Consider the following 27,671-nt stretch of genomic DNA (forward strand, 5'->3'; position numbering starts at 1 on the left):
CCGCTCGCCCACCTGCCGCGCGCAACAAACCAACAACAAGCACTTGCTCGCAAATCCCTGGTTCTGGTTCTGATTTTGGCTCCGTTACAGCTGCCAATTATCGCTGCATCCAGCCATCGCTTCGTCTTGTCTTGGCCTTGCGTTCGAGTGTGGTTGTGTGTGTGTGCGTGTGTGCAGAACGCCGTTTATTCATTTTTTTCTAACGTTGCGCGCATGTGAATTTATAAATTCTTTTTAAATTTTTTTTATGTAGACCTAAAAACAACAAAAATATGACGAAGTATGTGCATAGCATAGGTATTATTTATTTGTAACAACAAAAAACATAACATCAACTGAAGCGCGACCGAAGAGCCGGACAGAGGGACAGGCGGACGGACGAACGCACGGACGGATGGATAGCAAAAATTGGTGCAGCGTGAAAGCAGCGAGAGACAATGAATAATTAATGCAACTTTTGCGCCAGATTGTGACTAATTACTGGAAACAAGTTATAGTTCAAATTCAAATCGATACTCTGTGTAAAATCAGTAAAATCGCTTATCACGCAACAGCAGCAAAAGTGACAACAACAATAGCAACATAGCCAAAAAAAAAAGTATTACATACCAACACAAGCAAACGATTTACACGCACGGACGCTTGCACGCACGCATTCATTTTTGCGCCCACTTTAAAACGGAAGAGAACGAGAGAGGGCTATTGCTAAGGAGCAAGCAAAGTAGCGTCATCAACAACAACTATAACTAACTGCACTGCAAGAGAGAGAGAAAGAGATAACTTAAAGCTTCAGCCACAGCTTAAGCTCAACCAACAGCAGCAACAACAGCAGCAGAAAAAAAAACAAAACAGATATAATCATGGTAAGTCCGCAGCTGACGTCGCAGCGCGCGCCTTTTTGGACTAGCACCAAATGCGGCAACAACAGTAACAACACCCACACAAACGCAGCTGCCGTTGGCGGCGCAGCCTCGCTTTGAGCGATTTTCAAAAACAACACAAAATCCGTTTTCAGTTAACGCGCTGATTTCTTGGCCAACGGTTTTTAGTTTCTAGCATCAAGCGCTACAATATTTGCATTGTGTATGTGTTGCAGTGACTGCTGCTGTTGTTGTTATTGTTGTTGAAGTACATATGTATATATAACACAGTTGAACAGCTAATTGATTACTCACCACAGCTGCTCTAGCCCACCAATCTTTTCGCCCGCCAGTGTTGTGTTATCTATCAAAATCGAGTTAGCTGCATTTAATCAGGGTGTTTCCGAGTGATAATTCATTAAGTATTTTTCTATTTTTATGCCTTTGACCCATTTTGACAAAGCTGTAATTAAACCAAATGTTGCCTTAGCGTATGCATATATGTATGGTACACATACATTCACATATATACATATATGCAAGTTTGTGTGCAATAGCGCTATTTCCATTTAGAGTATCTAACTCTCAAGTGTGACCCATCCACATACGAATTGTGAATCAGCCAGCGAATTCGACTGAAACATTTAAAGCTTGCGCTTAATTCGATGTTCATATATTTGACATACATATATTGCAGTTCGTATTTGAAAATATGATTAAAGTCCTTTTAAAAAAAACATTGTATTAATTTGAATAATTTATTTTGAAAACTGTATTCGTTACCTTTTTCGTGTCTTCTGTACCTGTCAAAGCTGTCGAACTTGTTGTTTCTTCGGTTTTGAGTGTAGGAAGAACAGGTGAGAAATGAGTTCCTAACAGGAAATACTTTTATTTTTATTGAAAGTCATATAATAAAATAAAAAAAAGTAAGCAACAAAAGATACATTTGGTTTGTTCAGAAGTTAAGTTTCCATGATTTATCGATAACAGTCCTATACATTAAACATTCTGCTAAAGAAACTTGGCTTAAAAGTCTCGAAAGTCTAATTTGAATTTATGCGATTCTCAGAGTTTACAATGTAAGCAGAGTGTGGGTACAAATAAAAAAAAGGAAATTTTTTTCGATAACACTGACGAAGCACATTCATGTATGTATACATACGTATATATATATATATATATATATATATATATATATATATATATATATATATATATATATATATATATATATGGATAGAGCTGGCATAGTACGCATCGTATTTATTGTCCCCATATATATTATTATTATTTAGTGTACTTTATATATTTGTAGTAATCAGTCGTTTGACTGTCTTGAAAAGCTTGTCGACTCTAGTTGCGGCCAACAAATCCAGCGGAAAAAGGATCTCAGTTAAGCGAACATTTCAGTTAAACCATTGTAGTTCACACGCTCTTAAAGCTCACAACGTTCAAAATAGCCCTCGTTATATTATATTATGCTCTAACGTTTCGCTCTCCATCGTTGCCACCCTGACATTCTCCTCATCTCTCTCTCTCTCACTCTCTCTATATATAAATATATATCTACCTGTCTCACTTTTTGTGTCGCCCTCTCTCTCCCTTGTTGATTCTCTCACAGAGCTCACCGATCGTAACGCGACGAGGCGCACAACAGGCCAAAATACAAACTCGCGCTATGGTCAAGTCGATGTCGGCGTCGACGTCTGCGTCGGCAGCAACAGCGGCGAACGCTGCGACGGGGCCAAACGCCCATGCCAGCGCCGTTGCCGGCAGCTGTGGGACGCGCAAATCGAGTCCAGCGCTCCAGGAGGCAAAACGTCGCGCGCGGAACATGCTGAAAATGCAGAGCAACGGCTTAGCTACCCAGCTGGAGCCAGTTATCGATATCTTTCAGAATGTGAGTATATTTAAATATATATATATATATATGTATATAGAATCGCGTAGCAACTGAAACCTTTTTTCTGCTTATTGACTTATTGACTATTAAAATTGATTGACAGACTAGAGAGTTATCGATAACTTTCATATTGTGATTACTTATCGTTTATCGAGTAGGTATTGATAACTTGTATTTAGCATGATTGAACTATCTGATTAATAATGTGATGTGATTGTTGGTTATCGATTGTTAGTTATCGATAAGTTCTAACATCGTGTATCGATTGACTGAAGAAACTAAAATTTGCTTTGACAGCGCAACTGTCTGAATGACTGAATTATTGATGGCTAGTGCACTTAAAGCTATCTCGTTTCGTGACAGTTATCGATAGCTTCAAATAGATTTGACTGTGTGATTGATGATTGACTGGCTGATGTTTAGCGTATATCTAAAACCACAATATATATATCAAGTTACTTATTACACAACAGATCATTCTGTTCGTGGTGTATCTGGACTATAGATACTCTTACTATATGTATTGCTAGTCAGTAGATTAATATGCCTATTTTTGTATATCCATGGACAGGCCGTCAATGCGAAGAGCATGCATCGGGGAGCCACTGCGCTCATATACGATGAGTCCATGAGTGAGCATTGCTGCTTGTGGGACAGGACACATCAGGAGAGACCTGAACGCTTTACGCGTACTATGGAGCGGTAAGAGCAGCTGAATATATATACAGACATATACATATTTATGCTATCCATATCTGTATGCAGCTGCCGCGAGCTGAACCTAGTGGAGCGTTGCCTGCAGCTGAAATCCCGCCTGGCCACCAAAAACGAAATCCTCAAGCTACATTCAATGGAGCACTACGAGCGACTGGAGCGGACGTCGGGCGTGCTCAACGAAGAGGCTATGGAGGAACTGAGCTCCCACTATGACGCCATCTACATACATCCGGTAAGAGGCACAGCACCAGCCACGATCTAATTATGCATAAGAATCATCCATTTATTCATTAGAAATCCGCATATTTAATTGGCGAATGGCCATTGTAATCGAAAGCCAGCCAAGCGTTTCAGATGCTCGGGCATTTCTAATGAGATTAGATTGCATCGAATGGCATTCGAATATAGTATAGCGTTTACAGATTAGAGCACATGCAAATGTTTGCCAAGTTGTCCGCCTTATCAGCTATAGAATGGCTATTTCCATTACACTCATAAGGTTGGATTAGATAATAACTTCTATAGACTAATGAATTGTATTACTCACTATTAATGCGGCTGTTCTGTTATCTCTCTTTGCTGTAGTCCACGTTTAAGCTGTCGCTGTTGGCCAGCGGCTCGACCATTGAGCTGGTGGATCAGCTGCTGCTGGGGAAGGCGCAGAATGGTATGGCTATCATACGACCGCCGGGCCATCATGCCATGAAGGCTGAGTTCAATGGGTATTGCTACTTCAACAATGTCGCATTAGCGGCCCAGCATGCACTCGATGCGCATCAGCTACAGCGCATCCTGATCATAGACTATGATGTGCATCATGGCCAGGGCACACAGCGTTTCTTCTACAATGATTCCAGGTGAGCTGGAAACACACATATATTGCCATAGATATGCTGACTCCCTCTCCCCCTCTCTCTCTCTCTCTCTCTCTCTGGTAGGGTTTTATATTTCTCAATACATCGGTATGAGCATGGCAGCTTTTGGCCCAATCTTCAGGAGTCGGACTACCATGCCATTGGCTCCGGCTCCGGCACTGGCTACAACTTCAATGTCCCGCTGAATGCCAAGGGCATGGGTAACGGCGATTATTTGGCCATCTTTCAGCAGCTGCTGCTGCCGGTGGCCATGGAATATCAGCCAGAGCTAATCATTGTCTCCGCTGGGTACGATGCAGCATTGGGCTGCCCAGAGGGTGAGATGGAGGTGACGCCAGCATGCTATCCACATTTGCTCAATCCGCTCCTGCATCTGGCCAATTGCCGCGTGGCTGTCGTCCTAGAGGGTGGCTACTGTGTCGAGTCGCTGTCCGAGGGCGCCGCTTTAACATTGCGTGCGCTGCTCGGTGATCCGTGCCCGCCGCTTGTGGAGCGCCTTAAGGTGCCGAGCATCGAGTTGCGCGAATCACTGCTCAACTGCATCTATGTGCATCGTCCATACTGGCGTTGCCTGCAGCTGCAGCAGACCTATGCTGCCACCGAGCTGCAGTCGGATAGCGCAACAGCAGCTCAGCTGCATGTCGTCAAGCGCATTTGGCTGGGCGGTCCGCCGCCAGAGCCAGATCAACTATATCCCACACGCGGCACCTCTGCCCAGTTGGCCGAGGAGGTCGTCGCTAGCAATGCCTTGCGCTTGTCCGTGCTGCGCGCCGAGACGCAGCTGGCGGTGCCAGCGATACGGGTCTGCTATGCATACGATGCCCAAATGCTGCAGCATTTCAATCTACACGACGCCACTCATCCGGAGCAGCCGATGCGCATACGTCAGATCCATCAGATGCACGAGGACTACCAGCTGCTGGGGCGCATGCATCAGCTGACGGCGCGTGCCGCCACCACGGATGAGGTGTGTCTGGCCCATACGCGCGCCCATGTGAATTCCGTGCGCCGCCTGTTGGGACGCAGCGTTGAGGAGCTGCAGCAAATGGGCGCCGGCTACAATTCGGTGTACCTGCATCCGCGCACCTTTGAATGCGCCACTCTCGCCTCCGGGTCGGTGCTCCAGGCTGTCGACAGTGTCCTACGTGGACAGTCTCGCAGCGGCATCTGCAACGTTCGGCCGCCCGGCCATCATGCCGAGCCGGATCAGCCGCATGGCTTCTGCATATTCAACAATGTAGCCATCGCTGCCCAGTATGCCATCCGGGAATATGGCCTGGAGCGCATTCTGATTGTCGACTGGGATGTCCATCATGGCAATGGCACGCAGCACATCTTCGAGGCGAATCCCAAGGTGCTCTACACGAGCATACACCGTTACGAGCACGGCGCCTTCTTTCCCAAGGGACCAGCGGGCAACTACGATATGGTGGGCAAGAATGCGGGGCGTGGCTTCAATGTGAACATACCTTGGAACAAAGTGAGTGCGCAGCGTGCCCATAATCTAACTGACCAGTAATATGTCCATTTCGCCTTGCAGAAGGGTATGGGGGATCTGGAGTACGCGTTGGCCTTCCAGCAGCTCATCCTGCCAATTGCCTACGAGTTTAATCCGCAGCTGGTGCTCGTCTCGGCTGGCTTTGATGCGGCCATCGGCGATCCTTTGGGTGGCTGCAAGGTAACGCCCGAAGGCTATGGCCTCTTCACCCATTGGCTATCCGCTTTAGCCGGCGGCCGGATCATCGTCTGCCTGGAGGGTGGCTACAATGTCAATTCCATATCATATGCAATGACCATGTGCACCAAGACACTGCTGGGTGATCCAGTGCCGACGCCACAGTTCATCCCGAGTGCCCAACGAACGGCCACGGTCGCCTTCCAGAGCTGCGTGGAAACGCTGCAGCTGTGCGTTGAGCAGCAGCGTCAGCATTGGAAGTCCTTGGTCTTTGGCTGCAAGCTGCCGCAGTGTGTCATGGGCGAGAATAATAACGAGGATTTTCTTGCTGCTACTATGGGCCAGTTAAACATCTCAAATGACAATGCTTTGGACGCAGCCGGCGGCGATGTCAACCAGCAGCCCGATCCCGGTCAGGATCGGCCCAGTGGCAGCAAGCCCAAAGTCAAGGTAAAAACGCTCAGCGAGTTTATGGCCGAGCACAAGGAGGTACGAGTCACAACCCGGGCAACAGTTGCTCCTCCACACACGCACACACCCACCCACCCAGCACACATATTTGCAGACAACACAACTAATCTCGTCTCTCTCTCTCTCTCTCCCTCTCCTACCAATCACTATTTTTTTTGTGTCTCGATCCGCTGCTCTTGCCAGGCGCTCGAGCAGCAGGATATGTTTGCCATTTATCCGCTCAAAAGCTGCCCACACTTAAGCCAATTGCGTCCGGAGAAGGCGCCCAAATGTAAGCGAAATTCCCATAACAACAACAACAAATGCAATTATCTCTGTCTCTGTCCTACTTGCTATTGCTGCGCCATATCTCTCTCTCTCTCTCTATCTCTCCTTCTCTTTCTGTTTCGTTACTTATCGCTTGTGTGTTTCGTTTTAAATGCTTTAATTTGGTTTTCCTTTGCCGTCAACTGTTATATACGCAATATAACAGTTAGCGGAATGTACATTTGCTTACCACAGTATAACAGTAATAACAAAGACAAAGATGATTATTATGTATTCGCCTGCCCGAATAACACTTGCATACCGCTTGTATTACATGCGTATAACAGAAAACTTTGCAAGAAAAAATTGATGAGATTGATGAGAAGATTGTAAATAACAGTCGTATAACAGCTGCATAGATCTGATTAAATGAATAGCTGCTATATAACAACAGTATAACAGTTGTATAACAGTGTATCTGCAGTATACATAATTGCTGAAATTCAGAAATATATGTTATATAATCGTATAACAGTAGTATAAGCTACTTCACAGCACTGTATAACAGTTTGGGATTTTGTTTTTGCTTTCTTCATTTCATTTAAATTAATTTTTGTCCAATCTCTTAGTTTTGTGTTATGTGAATTATCCTTTTGCTGCTAATTGTAACTGTTATACGCTGCTCTTTTGTTATGTTGTGTTCGCTGAACTTTTTACGTCCACATCCAATTTTCCAGTTACTAATCAATGCATTTTCTTGTTCCCTCTCGTCATGTCAACCTTCTGCAGCAATAAACACAAGCGGAGTATGCGGCGACTGCGGCTCAACGGTGGAGAACTGGGTATGCCTGTGCTGCCAGAGCATCGGCTGCGGCCGTTACATCAATGAGCACATGGAGCAGCATTGCCGGAGCGCGAAGCATCCGCTGGTGCTGAGCTTTAGCGATTTGTCAGTTTGGTGTTACGAGTGCAGCGCCTACATCGATCATCCGCTGCTCTATGTCTATCAGAATCTGGCGCACTTGGACAAGTTTGAGGAGCCAATGGCCTGGACGCATGGTTGCCTGCAGCGCACCGACGGCTGCTACCCGATCCAAGTGGATCCGAGCGGCGGCAATAATCAGAACAACAACAATAATGACGGCAGCAGCTCCAATTCCAACTCCAATTCCGATGGCGACAACTGCGGCGCCGGCGCCGGCGGTGGCGGCGTCTACTATATTCAGTTGGAGCGGAATAACTGACACTTGGTGGTGCGTGTGCTGGATGCCATTACGGATTACATGTGCACGCTTTGCCCGCCTCTTCGACACGTCTTGCAGCTGTTCCTGGAACACATGTGGCCGTTGCTGGAGCGCATTTACCTCAAGCTGATCCAATACTTCCTCACCCAATGAGGCAGCCATCAACAACTAGCAGTTCGCATTTCGTAGTCAGTAGTCCGCATCCTGTTCAAAGTACCTTGAAGCTGAGAGTCGTTAAACCCTTTCCAACCATTGCGCAGTGGCATTAAATTAATTGTTGTGTCCATCGGTAGAGGCGGAGGTGCGCCCAATGGCTGCTGGGCTTCGCATCAGCTCTTTGGGCTGCCCACCTACCATCTCAAACTCCTACTCCAACAACGTCAACATCATCTCAATCTGCATCTCCTACTCCTGCCCCTTCCCACTTTCTACCTGATTTATTGTATGCATATAGAAATTGTTTAAATTGTTATTGTTTAAAAAATTACAAATAAGGAATCCAAAAAAACAAATTTGAAAATGGAAAAAACAATAATGTTATCACTAATCATTAATTAATCATGTACGAAGTAATAAAACTAGCGAACGACAAGCAATTTTTTGGCACTAACACAAATCAATGAAGTGTTTTCGTTTTCCATATGGGGCGAATCGGTTATGAAACGCTTAACCGTTTCGATTTGACTGCGAGTCTGAAGTCGCAACGGCTTCCGTAGAAAACCCAAAGTGAGGTTAGGTTTTCAAGCGCAATCAACTATTAGATAAACATATATATATATATGTATAAATATCTGGACTATATTTGCTGTTAGAGCTTTATTAACTATTTGTTAACATCCCATATATATATATATATATATATATATATATATTTGTTCGTTGGACCTGTCTCGATAGTTATTTTTCGGCTTACTTTCGCTTCTTTCTGTGGATAGTGAGTTGCCTGATTCCCGGGTGTGTAATCTGTGTGCCTGCTACACCTAGATGTAGATGCGTTTGATGGCGCGACGTGTGGCCAAGTGAACGCTGCATATGGGGCACTTGTGGTTGACCCGCAGCACGGAGAGAATGCAGCCGTAGCAGAAGACGTGGCCACATTTCGTTGTTGCCGGCTGGCGACCCGAAACGTTCTCCAGGCAAATGGGGCACTCGTAGGCGTGGTGCTTCCCGTCCTCGTCGCTTTCGGTGATATCTGCCGGCAAATTGATGTCTTGACTTTGCTTCTGACCGTTGGCCAATGGAGGCGGAAATATGATTGGACCAGCTGGAGCGGGCGGCGGCGGAGCGGGAGCTGGTGCTGGAGCCGGAACTGGTACCGGGACAGGAGCTGGTGCTGGGGCTGGAGCAGGCTCTGGTACCTCCATAGTGTCATCAGTCTGATTATTTAAGGATGCTAATGGATGTGCAGCATCCGGCTGATGGGATCTGGGCGAGCGACGTAGTAGGCTGTATGTCAGATCCACAATCATTGATTGATTGTTATTATCGGTAAGACGCTTGTTATTGGCATTTGGTGGCAATGGATGTTTTCCAGAGGACCAATCCATAACTGCGAAGTCAGAAAATGGCTTTAAAATGGAAAAGGAAAACTACGAAGCTCATGATGAACCGTAATACAAACTTATTATTGGCTTATTTCCTATAAATTGCAGTTGTTTTCTTGAATTCACAGTATTTGTGACTGACTACGATTTCCTTGATTTCTTTCAGACTTTCTTGAAATCGTTGCAAGCTGTGCGGGCCTTACTTCAAGAATGCTTCGAATGAAAATTTCATTTGACAACTAAGTCGACAGTTTTATAACCTCAATTGAGCGAAGGATAGGATTGCGAGCCAAGTGTTGCCAAGTGGTATTCAAGTCAACGTAACTGTAAACTGTAAACCTATGCACACAGGAGACTGCTAGCGCATGAGTAGCGATTGCTTACAGAGTGAGCTTTCGAACGCCACACCTGACATCCCTATTGGGGAGCCAGTTCCTTGGTGCTTCCTTCTTCACTTTCCTGCTCATTAGTTAGTTCATTACGTCGTAATTGCTGCCGAAGCCAGGATTCGAGCAATTAACCGTTAGTTTGCACTCAGAGCCGGAGCGCAGCGCAACGACTCTCTCAGTGCAGTCCGTGGTGAGTTGTTGGTCATTTTCACCACAGTCATCTGTTGCTTTCTTGCTTGTGCCTAATACAAAATAACGGAGCTTTGCTCAACGCATGTAAATGTTGCGCGTGTGCAAGGAGCTGCGCTCTATGCATGCGCGCAGTCGTTCGGGTAGCGTTCGTACACGTGCATAGATGAATGCTTACATTTTTGTTACTGCCTTTGTGCGTCAAGTTCAAGGTCATGAGCTGACCAAATGCAAAAACACATTTGCTATACAAATGGTAAGCGGAGCTGGGCGAGGAATGTTTTAAGCCCCTCGATGGCTATATGCACTGTACGCTATGCAATACATTGGTGAGTGTTTTCTAAGATATACATACATAGACTTATGTAAATCTTTCTGATATTATAGGTAGGTGCGAATCGGCGTGTGCAGCTAGTGCATCATCTGTACTCTCCTTTCCGCATGGCCATTGAGTTCCAACAACAGCAGCATCAGCAGCAGCAGCGTCACCGAACAACAACAAATGCTGAAACGGAGAGCTTTGTAGATGTTATGGGCATGGAGGACGTAGATCAAGGAACACCTCACACTGAGCGCAGCTTTGATCTGCATGCCTTGCATACGGCCTAAATTCCGCTTTGCGTGTTGAACAACGCGCAATTCTGTTTGTTTTTGAAAAAATATACACGCCACGCTGGCGTTACGCCATTTGAATTTCGATTGTGCATTGAGATTTTTGAAATATGGCAAAAAAAAATGAAAACGAATAATGAAAAAGAAATCAAAATAAATATGAATAGAGCTTTGCAGTGGGCGCGGAGCATTGTGCGTCTCGAAAATGAGCGCAATTTTGAGCTCGATTCATGGGATTCTGTGTTGATCAATGCGTAACTTTGAACCTTATTAAGTATACGCGGCAGCGGCGAAGTTAACTTTTAGTTTGGATTTAATTTTTGTCGACTTTTAGTTTTTTTTTTTTTTATTTTTATTTTAAAATACGCTTGACCTAATTGAACTCCATTAAATATACGTATGAATGTAATGTAGGGCTTCTACTTTGCTTTTTTCGCACGCTTCGGATACGTTTGATCGGGCATACCCTTTTTACGCTTCGCGATTTCAACTGATGGTCCTTCTTTTGACTTTGCATTCGGCCGCTTCTGTTTCTTAGCAGTTTTTATTTCTTGTTCCTCCTCGTCGCTTTGGTCGCTATCAAAACTTGATGGATCGCTTTCGTAGTCGCTCGCATCGCCATTGCTCAATGCTTCGCTAGCATTTTCATTCTCATCATACTCAATGGAGACATAACTACGAGGTCTTAGAGACTCCAATGCTTCAATGCGAGCGGCCAGCCTCGCTGCTTTCTGTTTCTCAGTGGATTTGACTTGTGTACTCTCCTGTGGCTTAGCAAACTGCGAGGTATCCAAAAGGGAAAGGCAGGTTGGCCGACAATCGATGTTGGTGCTTGTGATCAGCGAGAGCTCCTTCTCATCCACATCGCAGCTCCAGACTTTGACCTCGCCAACGCTGCAAGGAATTACAACGAATTATACAACATATTGATGAAGAGGTATATAATAATCACCTAGATATGGTGACCAAAGTATTGTGCATGAAGGCAATTCCCTTAACACGATTGTCATGCGCCTTTATCAACTGGGCCTGCGGACACAGAAAAGCACATTAGTTAGTTCGAATAAGTGATAAGAAATCAAAGAAAATTGTAATTTACGTCAGCGGTTTCTTTGTCATCCAGGCATATCCACGCTATGCTGCCATTTTCTTGGCCCGCCAAGCAGTTTCGTTCATCTAGCCAGGCGACACAGATGGGTTTCGATGTGAGCTTGATTTGTCGCATTACGCTGGCTGTTTGGATGCTCCAAATCTCTAAAACGAGAGGCCCTGCGATGGAGAAGTAGTTGCCCTCTGTTGACCAGACTAGGCAATCGGGAGCGTTGCCCAAAGCATGCTTGCTTTTCAGATTCGTTCTGTATGCAATGCGGCCCTTGAGCAAATTCCATGTGTTAAGCACGTGATCAGCACCCAAAGACAGGCATAGTCGGCTGCTCGGATGGCAGGCGACATGTGTAATTGCCTTTCCATTGTGGGGCTTGGCCCATTCGCCTTCTGTGGACCAGTTGGCCAGGCGAGTTGCAATCATGCGCCCATCGATGCCACCCGATATTAAATGCGTAGAATCCGACGAGAAGACCATCGAGTTGACAGCTCCTTTGTGCAGGTTGAGGACGTGGGCTTGTTTCCTTAGTCGCATGTCATAGATAAAGATGCGATCATCGATGCCTCCGGTGGCCATCCAATGTTTGTGCACGGCTAGAGATTTTATTGAGCCATCATGAGATCTGTCCGCAAATGTAGTCTTCACTTGTATTTGATCCTCGCCGCTTTTGTTGTGTCCCTCGACTAACTGATACCCCAAAAGATATTCGTTGTAGGTGCCAACAATTATTTCAATAGCCGGCAACATGCTTTGAAAATATTTTACTTTTATTTTCTGTATTAAAGAAATTGTTTTTTTTTTTTGTTTTATAATTTAATTGATCATCTTAAGCGATCATTTGCTTGAATTGAATTCTGGACTACACGTGCAACGCCTGACAAAACAAACCTCGACAACTGATAACCGATAAGACTTATCGATAACGCTCAGGGCTACAAATATCAATTTTACATATTTATGCATTATAGGCTATAGCTTAAGTAGTAAGAGCCTAACTATATATACTTTGAGGCGCTTTTGCAGCCCTGGCTTGTTTACGATGCCCTGTTTGCAGTCTTAACACGCTTCTGCAGCTTTGTCGAACAAATGGTACTTTTGGAAAGATGCTTTTTAAATGAATATTTACTGATTCAAGTAGTTTAATTACTTAGCAAAGAGATCATAAAAGGCATTTTAAAACTTATAGCGATAGGCTTCAGACAGTGCGGCAAAGCTGTATATGAGTTATTTGAAAAAGTCTTGCAGCCCTACTACACTTGTGCAGCCCTGCCGGGCAAACGATTACAATTGTATATGCCGTATTTAAGACATAATTTTTGTACTTAAGAAAATCGCAAATAAAACGGCAAAGTTATTCGTGCATCACAGATTTAAATCAAGTGCCCAATTTACTCTGTCACAGAGTTCTAGTTTAGGGTAAGCTAAACGCTTTTATTCATATATCTTGTGCCACCGGCTTTTTAGAGGGCGCAACTGAAACAAAAAGCGCGTCGTTGGCCATGTCCAAAAACTCTGGGTAAGTGTGAAAAATGCTGACAAAAACACCAATTAATAAAATGTATACAGGCGTGATCGAGATCGGGAGCGCGAGCGCGACAGGGACAGAGACAGGGATAGGGACAGAGAGCGGGAGCGGGAACGTGACAAACACTATGAAAGTCGGAGCGGTCGTGGGGACTACGACAATGGAAAATCGTCACGCAACGGGGCCAGCCTGAGCAGCAGCTCGCGAGGCGGACGGGAGGAGCGCAAACGGGCCAAGGAGCCGACTAAGGAGAGTGAACGTGGTCTTGGAACGCGGCGAGAAGAGAAGCGACGTAAGCGTTCCAGGTCCAAGGAGTATGAAAAAGACAAGTGAGTACATAAAGCTCTAAATAGAGTAGCTGTTCATAATTTCTTGCCTTGTAGACGCCAGTTGGATCGTGAGCGTGATAAGGATAAGGAGCGGGAGCGAGAGCGCGAGCGGGAGCGAGAAAGGGACAGAGAACGCGAGCGCCAACGGGAACGGGAAAAAGAGCGTGAACGGGAGCGAGAGCGCGAGCGAGAGCGGGAGCGGGAGCGTGAACGGGAGCGCCAACGTGAATTGGAAACACGACGCGCTGCCCTGCCAGCTGCACCGTTGGTTATACCTGTTGGCTCGTCCAGCAGCTCAACGGACAACGAGGAGGAGGAGGAAATTGACAAGGAGGAGCAACAGCGTCGCCTCGAACAAGAGATGATCAAACGACGCGAACGCATCGAGCGTTGGCGTGCTGAACGCAAACAGCGCGAGCAGGAGGCGGGAAAACGAGATGTCAAAGTGGCAGCAGCAACCACAGTAACCAAATCGGCCAAGAAATGGAGCCTCGAGGATGAATCTGAGGAGGATGACAGCAATCCCGCGCCAATCATTGACGTTGACGTAGGCAAAAAGGAACCTGACTCACCGCCATCCAAATTCCACAGCATTCGCAAAAATTTCGATGACGATCTGGTCGAGTCCAAATTTGCCCCACTAAAGCGTCCCACGTTCAGCAAGGTCCTAGGCATGGTGCTCACATCTCCAGTTCCAACAGCAACAGCAACATCAACAGCAACAGCAACAGCAACAGCAACAGCAACAGCAACAACAACATCAACCACAACAGCAACAACAACCACAACAGCAACAACAACCACAATAGCAATAACAACAACAACAGCTACAACTACAACTACAACTACAACTACAGCAACAGAAACATCAACAGAAAATGCCGCAGACACTGCGGAACCAGTTGTAGCTGAGCCTGAAGTGGAGCTAGTCAATCTGGAAGTACAGCCGGCTGAGCTGAATGTAGCTGCTGATTCACCCAAAGCAGAGACGCCCATGGAAATTGAGACGGCTGCGCCAGCTGTGGAGCCCGAGGACGATGTAGATCCATTGGATGCATATATGCAAGAGGTGAATCGAGAAATGCGCCGAGTCAATCACTTTGTAAGTCCCGCCAAGGCGCAGGGCGTGGTCATCCTAACGGGCGTGGCTAAGAAGAAGACTTCGACGGTGAAGAAGGGCGAACTAATTGAACAAAATATGGACAGCCTGGAGTACTCCAGCGAGGATGAACTGGAGGATATACGCGATACGGCTGTCAATCTGGCCATGAAGCATCGCAAAGAGCTGGCCAAGATCGATCATTCCTCTGTCAGCTATGCGCCATTCCGTAAGAATTTCTACGTCGAGGTGCCCGAGCTAGCCCGCATGACCAATTCCGAGGTGGACAAGTATCGCAGTGAGCTCGAGGGTGTCCAGGTTAAGGGCAAGGGCTGTCCCAAGCCGATCAAGGTAAGGCTTTCGAATCAGTTATAAAATATGGCCAATATAGTCGATTAACGGTTTTTAATTGAAACGTTTTTGAATCCGTTCCAGACGTGGGCACAGTGCGGCGTCAGCAAAAAGGAGATGGACGTTCTGCGCAAGCTGGGCTTCGACAAACCCACGCCCATACAGTGCCAGGCGATACCGGCGATAATGTCTGGGCGTGATCTGATAGGTATTGCTAAGACTGGCAGTGGCAAGACGTTGGCATTCATTTTACCAATGTTTAGGCATATTCTTGACCAGCCGACGCTCGAGGATGGCGACGGTGCCATTGCGATCATAATGGCGCCGACCCGCGAGCTCTGCATGCAGATTGGCAAGGATATACGCAAATTTAGCCGTTCGCTTGGCTTGCGGCCCGTTTGCGTTTATGGCGGCACCGGCATTTCCGAGCAGATTGCCGAATTGAAGCGTGGCGCCGAGATCATTGTCTGTACGCCCGGACGCATGATTGATATGCTGGCTGCGAATTCGGGGCGTGTTACCAATCTGCGACGGGTCACCTATGTGGTCTTGGATGAGGCGGATCGTATGTTCGACATGGGCTTCGAGCCGCAGGTGATGCGCATCATCGATAATGTGCGTCCCGATCGACAGACGGTCATGTTTAGTGCCACATTTCCACGTCAAATGGAGGCACTCGCCCGTCGCATACTTAAGAAGCCTGTCGAAGTAATCGTTGGTGGGCGCTCTGTGGTCTGCAAGGATGTCGAACAGAATGTCGTCATACTAAGCGATGAGGCAAAGTTCTTCAAGCTGCTGGAATTGCTGGGCGTCTACCAGGAGACGGGCAGCATCATAGTCTTTGTCGACAAGCAGGAGAACGCTGACATTCTGCTGCGCGATCTAATGAAGGCGTCCTATCCATGCATGAGCCTGCACGGTGGCATCGATCAGTTCGATCGTGACTCCACCATAATTGACTTTAAGTCTGGCAAGGTACGTCTGCTGATTGCCACATCGGTGGCAGCGCGTGGCCTCGATGTCAAGGATCTCATACTGGTTGTTAACTACGATGTGCCCAATCACTACGAGGACTATGTGCACAGGTGAGACTCTAGAGAGATTGCCCCGCACGACAGGCGACAATTTTCATGATCACCCAATTTCTTGCAGATGTGGACGCACTGGTCGAGCTGGCAACAAGGGAAGCGCGTTTACATTCATTACGCCGGAGCAGTCGCGTTATGCGGGCGATGTGATACGCGCTTTGGATCTATCCGGCACTCCCGTACCGCCCGATCTGCAAACGCTGTGGAACGACTATAAGGCAGCACAGGAGGCGGAGGGCAAGACGGTGCATACGGGCGGCGGCTTCAGCGGCAAAGGTTTCAAATTCGATGAGCAGGAGTTCAATGCGGTCAAAGAGAGCAAGAAGTTGCAGAAAGCGGCCCTTGGCTTGGCTGATTCCGATGATGAGGAGGATATCGAACAGGACATCGATCAGCAAATCGAGCAAATCTTTGCAGCCAAACGCACCGTCAAAGATACCTCGCTGGCCGGCACGGCGCTGGCTGCGGCCAATGCCGTTGTGAATGCCCTCAGTGCGGCCATCTCGTCGCCCCTTGCCGCCGCACAGCAACAGCAGCAACAGCAACAGCAGCAGCAACAACAGCTGCAACAACAAATGACCACATCCGTGGCCATGGGCTCGGACAAACTGGAGCTGGCGAAGCGTTTGGCCTCCAAGATAAGCAGCAGTCGAAATTTGGATACGAAGGCGACACAGGTGGCCGCCGAGTCGATAATGAAGGGTCAGGCGGGCGTTGGCACCGGACAGCCAATGTTAACAGCGCGCACCGTGGTCGAACAGCTGGCAGCCAAGCTAAACAACAAGCTCAACTATCAGCCCAAGGAGGATGAGGAGGGCCTGGCCGCGCTGATGGGCAGCAACTCTAACTCGTTTACCAAATACGAGGAGGAGCTGGAGATCAATGATTTTCCACAGCAGGCACGCTGGAAGGTTACCTCCAAAGAGGCACTGGCCCAAATCTCCGAATACTCGGAGGCGGGCCTCACGGTCCGTGGCACCTATGTGCCTCAAGGAAAGAATCCGCCCGAAGGCGAGCGGAAACTTTATTTGGCCATCGAGAGCTGCAGCGAACTGGCCGTGCAGAAGGCCAAGCGAGAGATCACGCGCCTCATCAAGGAGGAGCTGCTCAAGCTCAGCTCAGCCCATCATGTCTTCAACAAGGGGCGCTACAAAGTGGTCTAGACTTATACCTAAATATATATATATATATAAGTGTATATATATATAACGTAAAATCCATCATTTATCTAGGCCAATGTCTAAAAGAAACATTCAATGAAAAGCTGTTTATAAATGCCTAATTTACCGCAAGAAAAAACACGAAAAAACAAAACTAAATATCGTCTATCTATTATTATTCCCCCTCAAATTCGCCGCCAAAATTACAAAAGGAAAGTGTTACGAGTTCTGTGAGACCGTGCCCTACAGTTATTCATCATATTAGTCACATAGAAGCCCTGCCTAGCCTAGATGCAGTTTGTCTAAATCGAAATCCTTCGATTACCATTTCAAAAAACCCTTGAACTATACAAAATACGAAATCATTCACATACACACGTTTTTTTCTTCAATATATAAGGCAAATATCTGAATATTTAGAGAGCTTAATATAACCTATATTTGTATTTGACGCGATTCGATGAAATAAATATAAATAAATATGTATGTGCAAGCAAATGTGTATGTCCATACATCTAGACTTCGTCTGTAGGAAAGCAAATATCTAATATCTAAACGACTGCATGTAAACTATCGTAACTGATAACCTTTCAATCTGGGTTATATATAGATGTTTAACTTATATAGATGTTACTATTATATATCGATCGCTTGATCAGTGTTCCAGTACTTTGACCCATATGGGTTATAGGAGAAAGTTTAGCTTTCTCTCTAGCTGGAGCAGTTCCTAGATGTCTCTCAGAATTTTCAATTCACATATAGATATCGATTTATAGAGAAATATCGATCATACAGCATCGATCATAGCTGAGAGTTTGTATCCCAAAAGTGGATTACTAGCTATATCTATACTATATACACATACATATATCCTTATGTACAGAGATTTAAATCTATATCTATATATAAAAACCCTATCTATTGATCATCAACACAGATATACCCATATTTTAAATGGTCTTTAGATAAATATTGAATTTTGAAAAGGTTTAGCTGCGCCAGGGCCGTGAACGAGCATTATATAGTCGGTAATGCCCGACTGCCGAAGTTACCACTTATAAGTTATGCATTTTCCGAACTTAATCTACAGCACTGATCTAGTAATTCCAATTAAATAAATATATTGAAATATTTATAATGTGCTCATACTACCATGCTCTTACTCTTAGCTCCAGTATTCCAAGTATATGTATATATATATATATATATATATAGGTGCCAATCTTACTCTCTTAGGTAATGTCACAAAGCTTGTGCTGGTTGATCGATAACACTTGAGTATCGATAGACGTTGAGCGTGGTTGGGCGCTGCGCTGAAAGTCCTGTAGCTGGCATTAAAATTTATTCGTTTTTATTTCTCAAAGATCTTTCACGTATGCTGTACAAAATTAAGTATTTCTTTTTGTTTTTGGTTTATTATTTTTTAGATTGTTTTTTTGTATCTGTTTTTTTTTTGGGTTTTCGTATTTTTTGTTGTTGTATATTTGAGTTTTAGCTTATTTAGCCGCATTTTATTTACTTATCGCCCGCCGATCGCGCTCTCAATTGATTTTCATGCTACAATATTTTGTGTCTAGAAACTACTAAAATTAAATTTAAATGTAGTTATGAATGTTGTTTTTTTTTTTTCGTTTTTTCTTTTGTCGTTTGTTTTTGTTTTGTTTCGTATTATTACATTTGGTTTTCTCATTATATTTGCAATTATAATTATTATTATGCGCTTGAAAAAAATTGTTTGTTTTATGCACTAGTTTGTCGGCAATGTTTCTTTCTTTTTTTATATTTTTGCTTTTTCGTACTTATTTATCTTTTTGATACAAAACTATTTTTTATGTTTTAAAATTATTATTGATGTTTTGCTTTTGCGACTGCTGCCAACGATTCCGTTTGCCAGACATGGAAATCCTTCGCACGCTCGCTTTACACTAAATACCATAGTATATATATATATGTTTATACATATATATATAGTATATAGTATATAGTCTATATATATACTATATAGTTTATTATTCTCATTTTTGCATATGTACAAGTCTAGTTAAAACTATGAAATGTGCTAAATTAAAAAAAAAAACAAAAAAAAATATGTATATATAATATATTTATTAAAATTCTTCATAATTTATATATATATATATATATTTATATATATATGACTAGAGTTAGTTTTTTTTATTTTTTTTAGTTATTATTAATCAATGTTCTTGTTTTTGCTTAACTATTACTTTTTTTTGGTATTTTTTTGGTATTTTCTTTTTGTATTTTCGTTAGTTTAGTTTGGCAACTGTTTAAATTCGTTGCAATATTTTCAGTTGTTGCTAACATTTTCTTCTCACCTTTTTCTCTGCATTTGTTTACTTAAATATAAGAAAAAAAATTCGCTGCTGCTGTGTGTGTGTGTGTGTGTGTGTGTGTGTGTGTTAAGGTTAATTAAGTGCCTAATGCAATATAAAAGTTAATAAATAATTAACAGAAACAAAAAAAAATTACAACTAAATTCTATAACGCACTGAAGGAAGCATCAAGAAGGCTCTGGATCCGGTTCGTGTTCGGGTTCGGGTTCGGGTTCGGCTTGGGTGTGTGTGGATCAAAAGTTTAACTATTGCAACTACTTTTGTTGTTGTTGTTGTTGTTGTTGTTGTTGTTGTTGTTGAAGCTAGCAAAGAGAACGATCTTTTCTATAAGAAAGTTAGTTCAGCGGTATTTACAATCGAATCAAGACTCTATAATATATATACATATACATAGGCTTTTATAACTCTGTGTATGTGTGTGTGAGAGTGTGTTTAGTTGTAGTTTATCCAGTTTTTAGCTTAGTTTTATTCTTCATTTTTGTTTCTCATAGAGCGCAATTCTTATTATCGGATCACTTGAAGCAATTTCATGGAGTTTTTTTGGTCGCTTTATGTGTCTCTGTGTCTCTCTGTGTGTGTGTGTGTGTGTAGTAACTGTTTGCATCTACATGGGGATTTTCGCTTGCTGCCCTGTGTAAAGTTTTCTTGTGTGTGTTTTTTTTGGCATTTAATAAACTTTTTTATTTTCGTTTTTTTTTTTTTTGTTTTTTTTTTCTTTTTTTTTTGGTTTATTTTTAAATCTGAAATGTAAATAGATTTCGAAATGAATTGATTAGTAGGGCACATCAAAGGACAATGGCATTAACTTAATTGTTCAGTTCAGAGATGAAACAGCGCTAAAAAGTGAAACCAAAAACTGACGCGAAAAAGGCGGCTACAGCTCGACAAGCTCAACGGGGCGTGGCGTGGCGCGGCATGGCGTATACGCAATGTCAATGTGAGAGCATATGTGCAATAGCCGAATAGGGAATGCTCTGCACAGGGCAGGTTCGTCAACAAGTAGATCGAGGCAACTTTATTTCAATATGAAAAATTTACGTAGTCAAGAAATGCATTTGGCGTGTTTCTTTTTTGCCATCAATTTGTATACCCTGTAAACCTAATGCCAAAAGCTAGTAATATCGTTCATTACAGTGTCTGAGTCGCAGCACTATATAAGATATATGCTAAAGGAAATACTTTTTTTTTTTTAATATCTGATTGATAAGAATTACATTTTCACTATGCTAAATACTCTCTCTTGCTCTCTCTCTCTCTCTCTCTCGCACGATAGTCAATACAAAGTTGTGTGTAGATTAAACTCTCTTAGAGGGTAGCTTTTAGTCGAGCATACCCAACAAGTGCTCTCCCAGCTGTGCAGTATACTCTGTTCCCAAAGGCAAGAAGGGGTATTAGTACATTATTAGTATATTGCTTAAGGTGTCTCAAGTTGGTTGATCTTAGAACATTAAAATTAAGTTAAATTTTATAAAATTGATAGAAAAAAATGTTTGAAAATTTATAAGCATCCATTGAAATTGAAAATAGCTGAAAATTCGTTTTAGTTTTCACTGTGACTGACTGAGAATAGAGTATTAGGCAGTCGGGCAGTGCCGACAGTCAAGGTTTTGTTTTTGTTTTGTTGTTTTTGCTTTGGTTTTTACCCACCTTTTTCTCCTATACAATTCAATAAATTATTGCATTTGATATGTTGGTCCATTGTTTCATTATTCGTTCCTAAAAAATTCTTGGTAGTTCTTCTTCTTGTTTACATTTTTTTTTCGATTAACTTTGATCGCATTCAGCTGTGTTTGCGTGGCTGTGTGTGGGTGTACGTGTGTGTGTGTGTGTGTGTGTGTGTGTGTGTGTGTGTGGACTGTAAAATAAGAGTGAAGTAAAGTTGTTGTTGTTGGTTGGTTGTTGTCGGCCAAACGTCATCCAATTGAATCGATTCCTAATCCTAATCCGAATCGGCATCCGTATCCGAATTACTAAAGATAATAGTCGCCCGTTATGGGTAGCGTAGTGGTAGTTGTTGAAGAAGAAGTTGAAGAAGTAGAAGAAGAAGAAGAAGAAGAAGAAGATGATGAAGATGTCGCTGCTGCTGCTGCTGTAGTCGCCGCTGCTGCTGTCGCCGCCGCTGCTGCTGCTGCTGCTGCTGCTGCTGTTGCTGCTGCTGCTGCTGCCGTCATAAATGACTATCAGTATCCGAATCCCGCTGAGCCGTGTCCCGTCATTGATGGTGTTACACTACTAACTATACCTAATTGTGTGGCTGTATTATTTGATTGTCAGTGTTGTTGAGCGGCAAATTTCATACGTTTTTGTTTTTGGCGTTGATTGCAGAACCAGACGCGCACCACGTTTTTCTTCAAATCCAGCTTTTCGGCAATGGCAGCGATTTTCTCACCGGACGGCCTCGGCTGGACGGCGAAGTAGGCTTCCAGGGAACGCTTTTCAGGTGCCGCAATGGAAGTCCTTTTTCTTGAAAAAAGACTCGATATAGATTACTTTAGAAATGGGCCCTAACTTTGGAATAGATATGACTGAGCTACAGAGTTTCATGTTGTTTTCTTTTTTTTTTTTCAGATCTTGATTTGAATTTTCCTGATTTTCTTTTTCTTTTTAGCCTTGGGTTAATTTTTTTTCTGGTTGCCAAATTAAACACGCTGCCAATTCAGTGGGCGGTTGGTGGTTGCAAAGGTGTGTGGTTGTGTGTGGGGGAGTGTGTGTGGGTGTGTGGGTGGTTGGGTGGTTGGGGTATGGCTGTGGCACTCGTTTGCTGGGTATTATTACCGTTGTAATCAAAACACTTTCTACCTTTTCTTTTCGCCCGCCGGCAGCACGCTGGGCGCATCCGGATCCCGTCGCTTGTTTTTCGCCTGCGCCTCTGCCTCCTCCAGCCACGCCTGCAATATGGGCTTAAGGGCGATCATATTGTTGTGGGACAGCGTGAGGCTCTCGAAGCGGCAGATTGTGCTCTGCGACAGCGCTCCGACACCAGGTAACTTGAGATTGGCCAACGCTTTGCCCACATCCGCCTGTGTGACACCTGTGCGAGAAAGAGAGAGAGAGAACAGTTGCAGACAAAGCCACTTTACAACACTGTTTTTGCGCACTGGCATGGTCGAATACATATAGTGTTGGCTAATCGATTCAAATGACTTAACTTGGCTTAATTAGACTCATTTCGCTTTCGAGATCTATTGATCTGGTTCCAGTTCTTTTCTAGAACTAGAACTAGTTTCGCTTCTTTTCAATGCTTCTCTTAGATCAAGGTCTTATTCTATTTTGTTTATTGTTCCGATCTAGTTCCAGTTCCAGTTCAAGTTATAGTTTATTTCTGATTCAGCTCAAATGATATATTACTAATCTTGTTCGATTGTCATCCAGCTAGATAACTCTAGTTAATCGATCTAGTTAAATTTCTATTTCCAGTTCTCATTTCACTTTCTATAAGTTTGAGCTCTTTTGCTCATTGCTTTTGCTAGCTTTATTTTGTTCTAATTCGTTATTTGTTACTTCTAGTGCTGATTCTTGATCCAGCTCTGATTATTTACAAAGTTCTAGTTCCAGTTCTAGTTCCAGTTCTAGTTCCAGTTCTAGTTGTTTCTATTCAGTTCAATTTCAAGTTCCAGTTATTTTTCTATCCATATAATTTTCTGTTTTATTATTGTTTTCTTATCGATCTAGATCTAGTTCCAGCTCTGATTATAAAGTCATAGTTCCAGTTCTTTTTTTGTATTTATTCATTTCAATTTCAAGCTCTATTTCTGGTTCTTTTGGCGTCTTCTAGTTATAGTTCCAGTTCATTTTTGTTTTTATTAATTAAATTTCTAATTCCTTCTTCGACCAGTTCTAGTTCCTGTTCCAGCTCTAATTGTGTATAATGTTTTAGTTCCAGTTCTTTTTTGTATTTATTCAGTTCATTTCAATTTCAAGTTCTGTCATATTCTAGTTCTAGTTCTAATTCAAATCAAATAAAAAAGTTTTAGCTCCAGTTCATTTTTGTTTTTATTCAGTTCAATTTCTAGTTCCATTTCTATATCAATTTCTAGCTCCTTCTGCTGCTAGTTCTAGTTCTTGTTCCAGTTCCACTTGTATATAATGTTTTAGTTCCAGCTCAATTTTTGTATCTATTTAGTTCAATTTCTAGTTCCAGTTCTTTTACTATCTAAATCATGTTCTAGTTAGTCTCCTCATGATCAAGATCTAGTTCCAGCTCTGATCAGATCCAGATCTGTATCAATTCAGCTAAGTTCTTAGTTCCATTACTGTATCAATTTCTAGTTCCCCTTTTTTTGCTAGTTCTGATTCTTTTTCTAGTTCTAATCGCATTTAGAGTTCCATTTCCAGTTCGTTTTAGTTCAATTTCTTTTACTATCTATCTATATCGAGTCAATGCGCTGAAAAGTATGCTAAGCATGCTAGGACTGGCTGCCTCGGGCTGTTTTTCAGCTTAGAGATATCACTATATATAGAGGGGTGAGTGTGGCGCTTCTATGGGACTTACCCAGCTTGATGCGACGCTGCTTGAATCGCTCCGCAAACGCTTCCAGCTCGCGCGGATCGGTGTCTGTGTCGGGATGCAGGCCAGCGGCTGCAACGGCCGCCGTTATGACAGGATGATGTACCGCTGAGTGTCCATGGTGCCCTATCGAGTGGCTCGGGATATAGACATCTGTGTATTGGCCAGCCGGGCTCGTGCACTTACCCGCCGTGTGGCCACTTAACGTGCCCGGATGGTGGTGGCTCATCATGTGATTCATACTGTGATAGGAACCGTGCAGGTGCTGATGTGTGGGCGTTAAAGGTGACTCCGATATGGGGGCTAACGTTGTCATCGAGCCCGTCGGATCCAGCATGTCCAGTTGATCCATTGAATGGTGCATCTGCAAAGGGATCGCCCGAGTTGGATGAGTATAATGCGGAAAATTATGCCAACTTAGGAGAGCCCTAAAGCTATTAGCTTCTAGCAATCGATATTCGTTTCGGGTTATATCATCTAGCTTAGTCTGATTTGATTGCAGCTGCTGAATAGCTGAATAGTCAATCAATCTTGTTGTATATACGGGCAGACTCCCTTCTATATAGACAAAGCTATGCAAATCATTTAAATTTCCGATTGGTTCGTATTTATCACACATTTACTTAAGTTTGTGAAGATATATGTATCTATCGATGTCTTTAATATATATATGGATATATGTTCAATTCTATGTTTCTATTGCAGTGTAAATTCAACATTTTCAAGTCATTATTAAGCTATATAGCCTTATAATCAGAGTTACCTAACGTAGGGGCATGCCTTCTGAGTGGGTCTGTCCGATGCTGTGATTCCAGGGTATCTGCTGGTCGCATATTTGCTTATATCGCACTTAAACAATGCGTGCTTAGCACTGAATTAAATATTAAAAATATGCCTAAAACAAATTTCAACATTCAATCATAATCTCAGTTTTATTTGCACAAAAGTTTTATGTGACGGGAGCGGAGGGAGCGAGAGGCTGAGGGAGATAATAAATAAATCGACAGGGCTCATAGAGCTTAATCTGGATGTCAATCAATGCAATTCAGCTGAAATTGATAGATACAACCTGGCTAGGTCCAGCCCATGTTGAAGACAGCTGCCCAGCTTAGGGGCCATTCAAATAAATGGCTTAAACGAAAGCCTGCGAAATGTATCTTAATAATTAAGTCTTTGAGCGGCTAACATAAAAATGGCATTTAAAGTTGAAAAGTTTGTGTATCAAACTGGCTGGCAACGGCTTGTTTCTAATTAAAGCCCAGGGAGAAACCCCTTTGCCCTCCAGCAACAGCAACAGCAACAGCAACAGTAGCAACAACAATGATGAAAAAAGAAAATAAAAATAACTTGAAACTTGAGCAAAACTCAAGTTGGAAAACTGGCGCAACTTTTTTGGGAAGCAGCAGGCTGAGAGTGGGCACTTGTTACGAAATCTTTTGTGTCATGTAGCTTTAATTGAACGAGCGATGAGGCACACACACACAGGCAAAAGTTTTGAAAGGGTCTTAACTGAATGAGACACCCATAGAGGGCAGTGCGGGCGCAACACACACACAGAGAGACAGGCACACGGACATGGGACACGGCGCACAACTCTTTTGTCTATGCATCAAATATTTATAGAATTGTTCAATTATTAAAACAAATATGAATAGCAACTAAAAAGCATGGGAGGCAGCCATTGCTGCTTTGTATCGCGCTCTCTCCTTCTCCTTTTCGTTTTTGTTTTCGTTCTCGTTCTCTCGTTCGCGCATTGTCTCGTTTTTCTCTAACGGCACAAAAAGCTTCTGCTCGCTTGCTCCAACTTACACTCACTCTCAGTCTCCCTCTCTCTTTCTCTCTCGCTCGCTCGTTAGCTTGCTCGCTCACTGCGGCTCTTCAGCTCTCAGTCTTATGTTTTACCCATACTTCTGACCATTTGTTGTGTGTGTGTGTCTATGTTTTTGTTGCTTTGTTAAGCATTTAAACTGATTACAGCTGAAAAGTATGCAACAACAAAACGCCAATAGCCTGGTTGCCGTGTCCGCCCCAGCGGCTGGGTGGGGCACTCATATTTATTTATCTTTTTTGAATGCCGAAAACTAGCATACGCTATGTATGTGTGTGCTGTGTGTGTGTGTGTGTAGAAACATACCACGCCCCCTCAAGCGACGCTTAGAAATGGACATAAAACGTGGACACGTACAGAGGCTATAAATACATAGATATGTACATATACATATACAGGGTGTCTCTGTGTGTGTGTGTGTGTGCGCTGTGCCAATTATGTAAAACTCTAAAATGATAAGCAGGCGCATGGGGGAGGCCTACGAAAAACAATAAGACAGCAGCCGACGCCGCAGCGTAGCTCCGTTACCAGCCTTAGTATATAAGAGACGTCAGAGAGCGAGAGAGAGATAGAGAGAGAGAGAGCAGGGTGTGAGAGAGCAAGAGAGTATTAAAGTATAGACAAGCAGGCGGGCAGCGGTAACGTTCATGCTATAAAAAAACTACAAGAGGTGGCCACTGTCTGCTGCCTGGTGCTTGCTGCCTGCTGCCTGAGCAAACACAATGGCAAACTCTTCAATTATAAACCAATCCCAAAATTAGTCTGACTGTTATTGGTTTGCACCCTTGGCGCTCTCGCTGGCTATCGCGCACTCGCTCGCACACACGTGCAGCGTCGCTGTTATGTAGGCTGCTGGTGCTGCTGCTATTGCTATCTCTTTCGTGGCACTGCGCAACCACCCTGCGCCGAGAGAGCATGAGAGCTGTGTGTTGACCTATGGGCTGGAGAGTTTGGAATGGGCGGGGGGGACGCAGCGTGTGGACGGCGACTGCGGCTGTGACAGCTGCTGCTGCTGTTGCTGTTGCTGCTGCTGCTGCATTGTGGTTGGCTGAGGCTTATGCAAAATTTATTTGGGCAGTGCCCACGAAAGCAGCCGATGCGACGGCGCTGCCGTTTGCTGTCGACGTTGACGGCGCTGCTGAAGTTGCCAGTGGCCAGTGCTGCCTCATTTCATTAAGCGCATAATTTGTAATTAATAAAATTATGCAACACAAAATATATGAGCTATGCGACTTTCGAGAGCTAGATGGCGCTGGTGCCATCAGCGGAACAAGGCGCAATCAGATGACAATAGCTTCGTGAGCCAGAGCGAGATGGCTGGCTGGTGTGGGTGTGGCGTCTATCTGTATACATATATTTGTTTTACTGTACTGCTCGCTAGCTGTGTGTGCTACAAATGCATAATCAAATGGCAAAACAAATGCAGTTGGAAACGGCAAAAAAAGAAGAGCAAAGTTACTGCAATTGAATGGCCTAAGCTCAAGCTTTGCACACAAACACACACTCACACATATATGAAATCACGCATGCAGTAGCTGCTCTCGCACTCGCACTCACATGTCCCAGTGCTGTTGTTTCGTTCTGACGTTTCGTTCAG

The 27,671-nt window shown here is 43.8% G+C and overlaps 5 protein-coding genes and 1 long non-coding RNA gene across 14 annotated transcripts in view; 2 read left to right on the forward strand and 4 right to left on the reverse strand.

Annotated features, from left to right (window-relative positions):
- The first annotated feature begins 210 nt into the window (after window positions 1–210).
- LOC111604020 (histone deacetylase 6) lies at window positions 211–8,601 on the forward strand. 5 transcript variants are annotated; one of them, XM_023321869.2, is made up of 9 exons: window positions 211–863; window positions 2,482–2,760; window positions 3,335–3,465; window positions 3,529–3,712; window positions 4,066–4,337; window positions 4,419–5,835; window positions 5,896–6,519; window positions 6,685–6,772; window positions 7,537–8,601. In XM_023321869.2, the coding sequence occupies exons 1-9, from the start codon at window positions 861–863 to the stop codon at window positions 7,989–7,991; spliced, it is 3,453 nt and encodes a 1,150-aa protein (XP_023177637.1). In that variant the 5' UTR covers window positions 211–860; the 3' UTR covers window positions 7,992–8,601. The 5 variants fall into 5 exon arrangements, with proteins under 5 accessions (XP_023177637.1, XP_023177638.1, XP_023177641.1 ...); XM_023321870.2 differs by having other exon boundaries at window positions 5,896–6,480; XM_023321872.2 differs by lacking the exon at window positions 211–863 and adding an exon at window positions 1,066–1,083.
- LOC115483084 lies at window positions 220–1,590 on the reverse strand. Its single transcript, XR_003944235.1, has 3 exons — window positions 1,379–1,590; window positions 1,176–1,323; window positions 220–255 (listed from the first exon to the last, which is right to left on the reverse strand). It is a non-coding gene; the product is annotated as an uncharacterized LOC115483084 (long non-coding RNA).
- Window positions 8,602–8,871: 270 nt separating the features above from the next.
- LOC111604045 (E3 ubiquitin-protein ligase TRIM33-like) lies at window positions 8,872–10,804 on the reverse strand. 3 transcript variants are annotated; one of them, XM_023321903.2, is made up of 2 exons: window positions 10,292–10,804; window positions 8,872–10,232 (listed from the first exon to the last, which is right to left on the reverse strand). In XM_023321903.2, the coding sequence occupies exon 2, from the start codon at window positions 9,536–9,538 to the stop codon at window positions 8,972–8,974; it is 567 nt and encodes a 188-aa protein (XP_023177671.1). In that variant the 5' UTR covers window positions 9,539–10,232; window positions 10,292–10,804; the 3' UTR covers window positions 8,872–8,971. The 3 variants fall into 3 exon arrangements, with proteins under 3 accessions (XP_023177671.1, XP_023177669.1, XP_023177670.1); XM_023321901.2 differs by lacking the exon at window positions 10,292–10,804 and having other exon boundaries at window positions 8,872–9,540; window positions 9,613–9,923; XM_023321902.2 differs by lacking the exon at window positions 10,292–10,804 and having other exon boundaries at window positions 8,872–9,559; window positions 9,613–9,923.
- A 234-nt stretch (window positions 10,805–11,038) lies between these two features.
- On the reverse strand, window positions 11,039–12,728 carry LOC111604042 (p21-activated protein kinase-interacting protein 1-like). The gene is made up of 3 exons (XM_023321897.2): window positions 11,825–12,728; window positions 11,678–11,754; window positions 11,039–11,619 (listed from the first exon to the last, which is right to left on the reverse strand). Exons 1-3 carry the CDS (start codon window positions 12,575–12,577, stop codon window positions 11,145–11,147), a joined length of 1,305 nt encoding a protein of 434 aa, XP_023177665.2. The 5' UTR covers window positions 12,578–12,728; the 3' UTR covers window positions 11,039–11,144.
- A 342-nt stretch (window positions 12,729–13,070) lies between these two features.
- LOC111604053 (probable ATP-dependent RNA helicase DDX46) lies at window positions 13,071–17,862 on the forward strand. Its single transcript, XM_030224131.1, is given in 5 exon segments — window positions 13,071–13,346; window positions 13,397–14,368; window positions 14,528–15,134; window positions 15,219–16,219; window positions 16,287–17,862. Coding segments are annotated over 5 exon segments (3,696 nt in total). The 5' UTR covers window positions 13,071–13,329; the 3' UTR covers window positions 17,386–17,862.
- A 3,995-nt stretch (window positions 17,863–21,857) lies between these two features.
- LOC111604025 (inhibitory POU protein) overlaps window positions 21,858–27,671 on the reverse strand; it is a 34,203-nt gene continuing 28,389 nt past the window's right edge. For 2 of the 3 annotated variants that reach the window (XM_023321883.2, XM_023321882.2), the window contains 5 exons: window positions 24,433–24,610; window positions 24,232–24,372; window positions 22,539–22,770; window positions 22,039–22,202; window positions 21,858–21,981 (listed from right to left, as the gene is read on the reverse strand). In XM_023321883.2, the coding sequence (XP_023177651.1) occupies window positions 21,920–21,981; window positions 22,039–22,202; window positions 22,539–22,770; window positions 24,232–24,372; window positions 24,433–24,610 (777 nt within the window). In that variant the 3' untranslated portion in view covers window positions 21,858–21,919. Of the gene's footprint in view, window positions 21,982–22,038; window positions 22,203–22,508; window positions 22,771–24,231; window positions 24,373–24,432; window positions 24,611–27,671 lie in introns of those variants that run through there. The other variant, XM_023321881.2, reaches the window with a different exon arrangement.

The sequence above is a fragment of the Drosophila hydei genome, unplaced genomic scaffold, assembly GCF_003285905.1.
Source record: "Drosophila hydei strain 15085-1641.00,03,60 unplaced genomic scaffold, DhydRS2 tig00000361-arrow-arrow-pilon, whole genome shotgun sequence".
In the NCBI taxonomy this organism is placed as follows: Eukaryota; Metazoa; Arthropoda; class Insecta; order Diptera; family Drosophilidae; genus Drosophila; species Drosophila hydei.

Bases quoted from the DNA above. Each gene is read 5' to 3' on its own strand.
- LOC111604020 (XM_023321869.2), top strand. The intron at 3,713-4,065 runs GTAAGAGGCACA...TCTTTGCTGTAG, and splicing joins ACGCCATCTACATACATCCG to TCCACGTTTAAGCTGTCGCT. The intron at 6,773-7,536 runs GTAAGCGAAATT...AACCTTCTGCAG, and splicing joins TCCGGAGAAGGCGCCCAAAT to CAATAAACACAAGCGGAGTA.
- LOC111604045 (XM_023321903.2), bottom strand. From the start codon at position 9,538: ATGGATTGGTCCTCTGGAAAACATCCATTGCCACCAAATGCCAATAAC.
- LOC111604042 (XM_023321897.2), bottom strand. From the start codon at position 12,577: ATGTTGCCGGCTATTGAAATAATTGTTGGCACCTACAACGAATATCTT. The intron at 11,755-11,824 runs GTAAATTACAAT...CTGTGTCCGCAG, and splicing joins ATGACAAAGAAACCGCTGAC to GCCCAGTTGATAAAGGCGCA. The intron at 11,620-11,677 runs GTGATTATTATA...AATTCCTTGCAG, and splicing joins ACTTTGGTCACCATATCTAG to CGTTGGCGAGGTCAAAGTCT.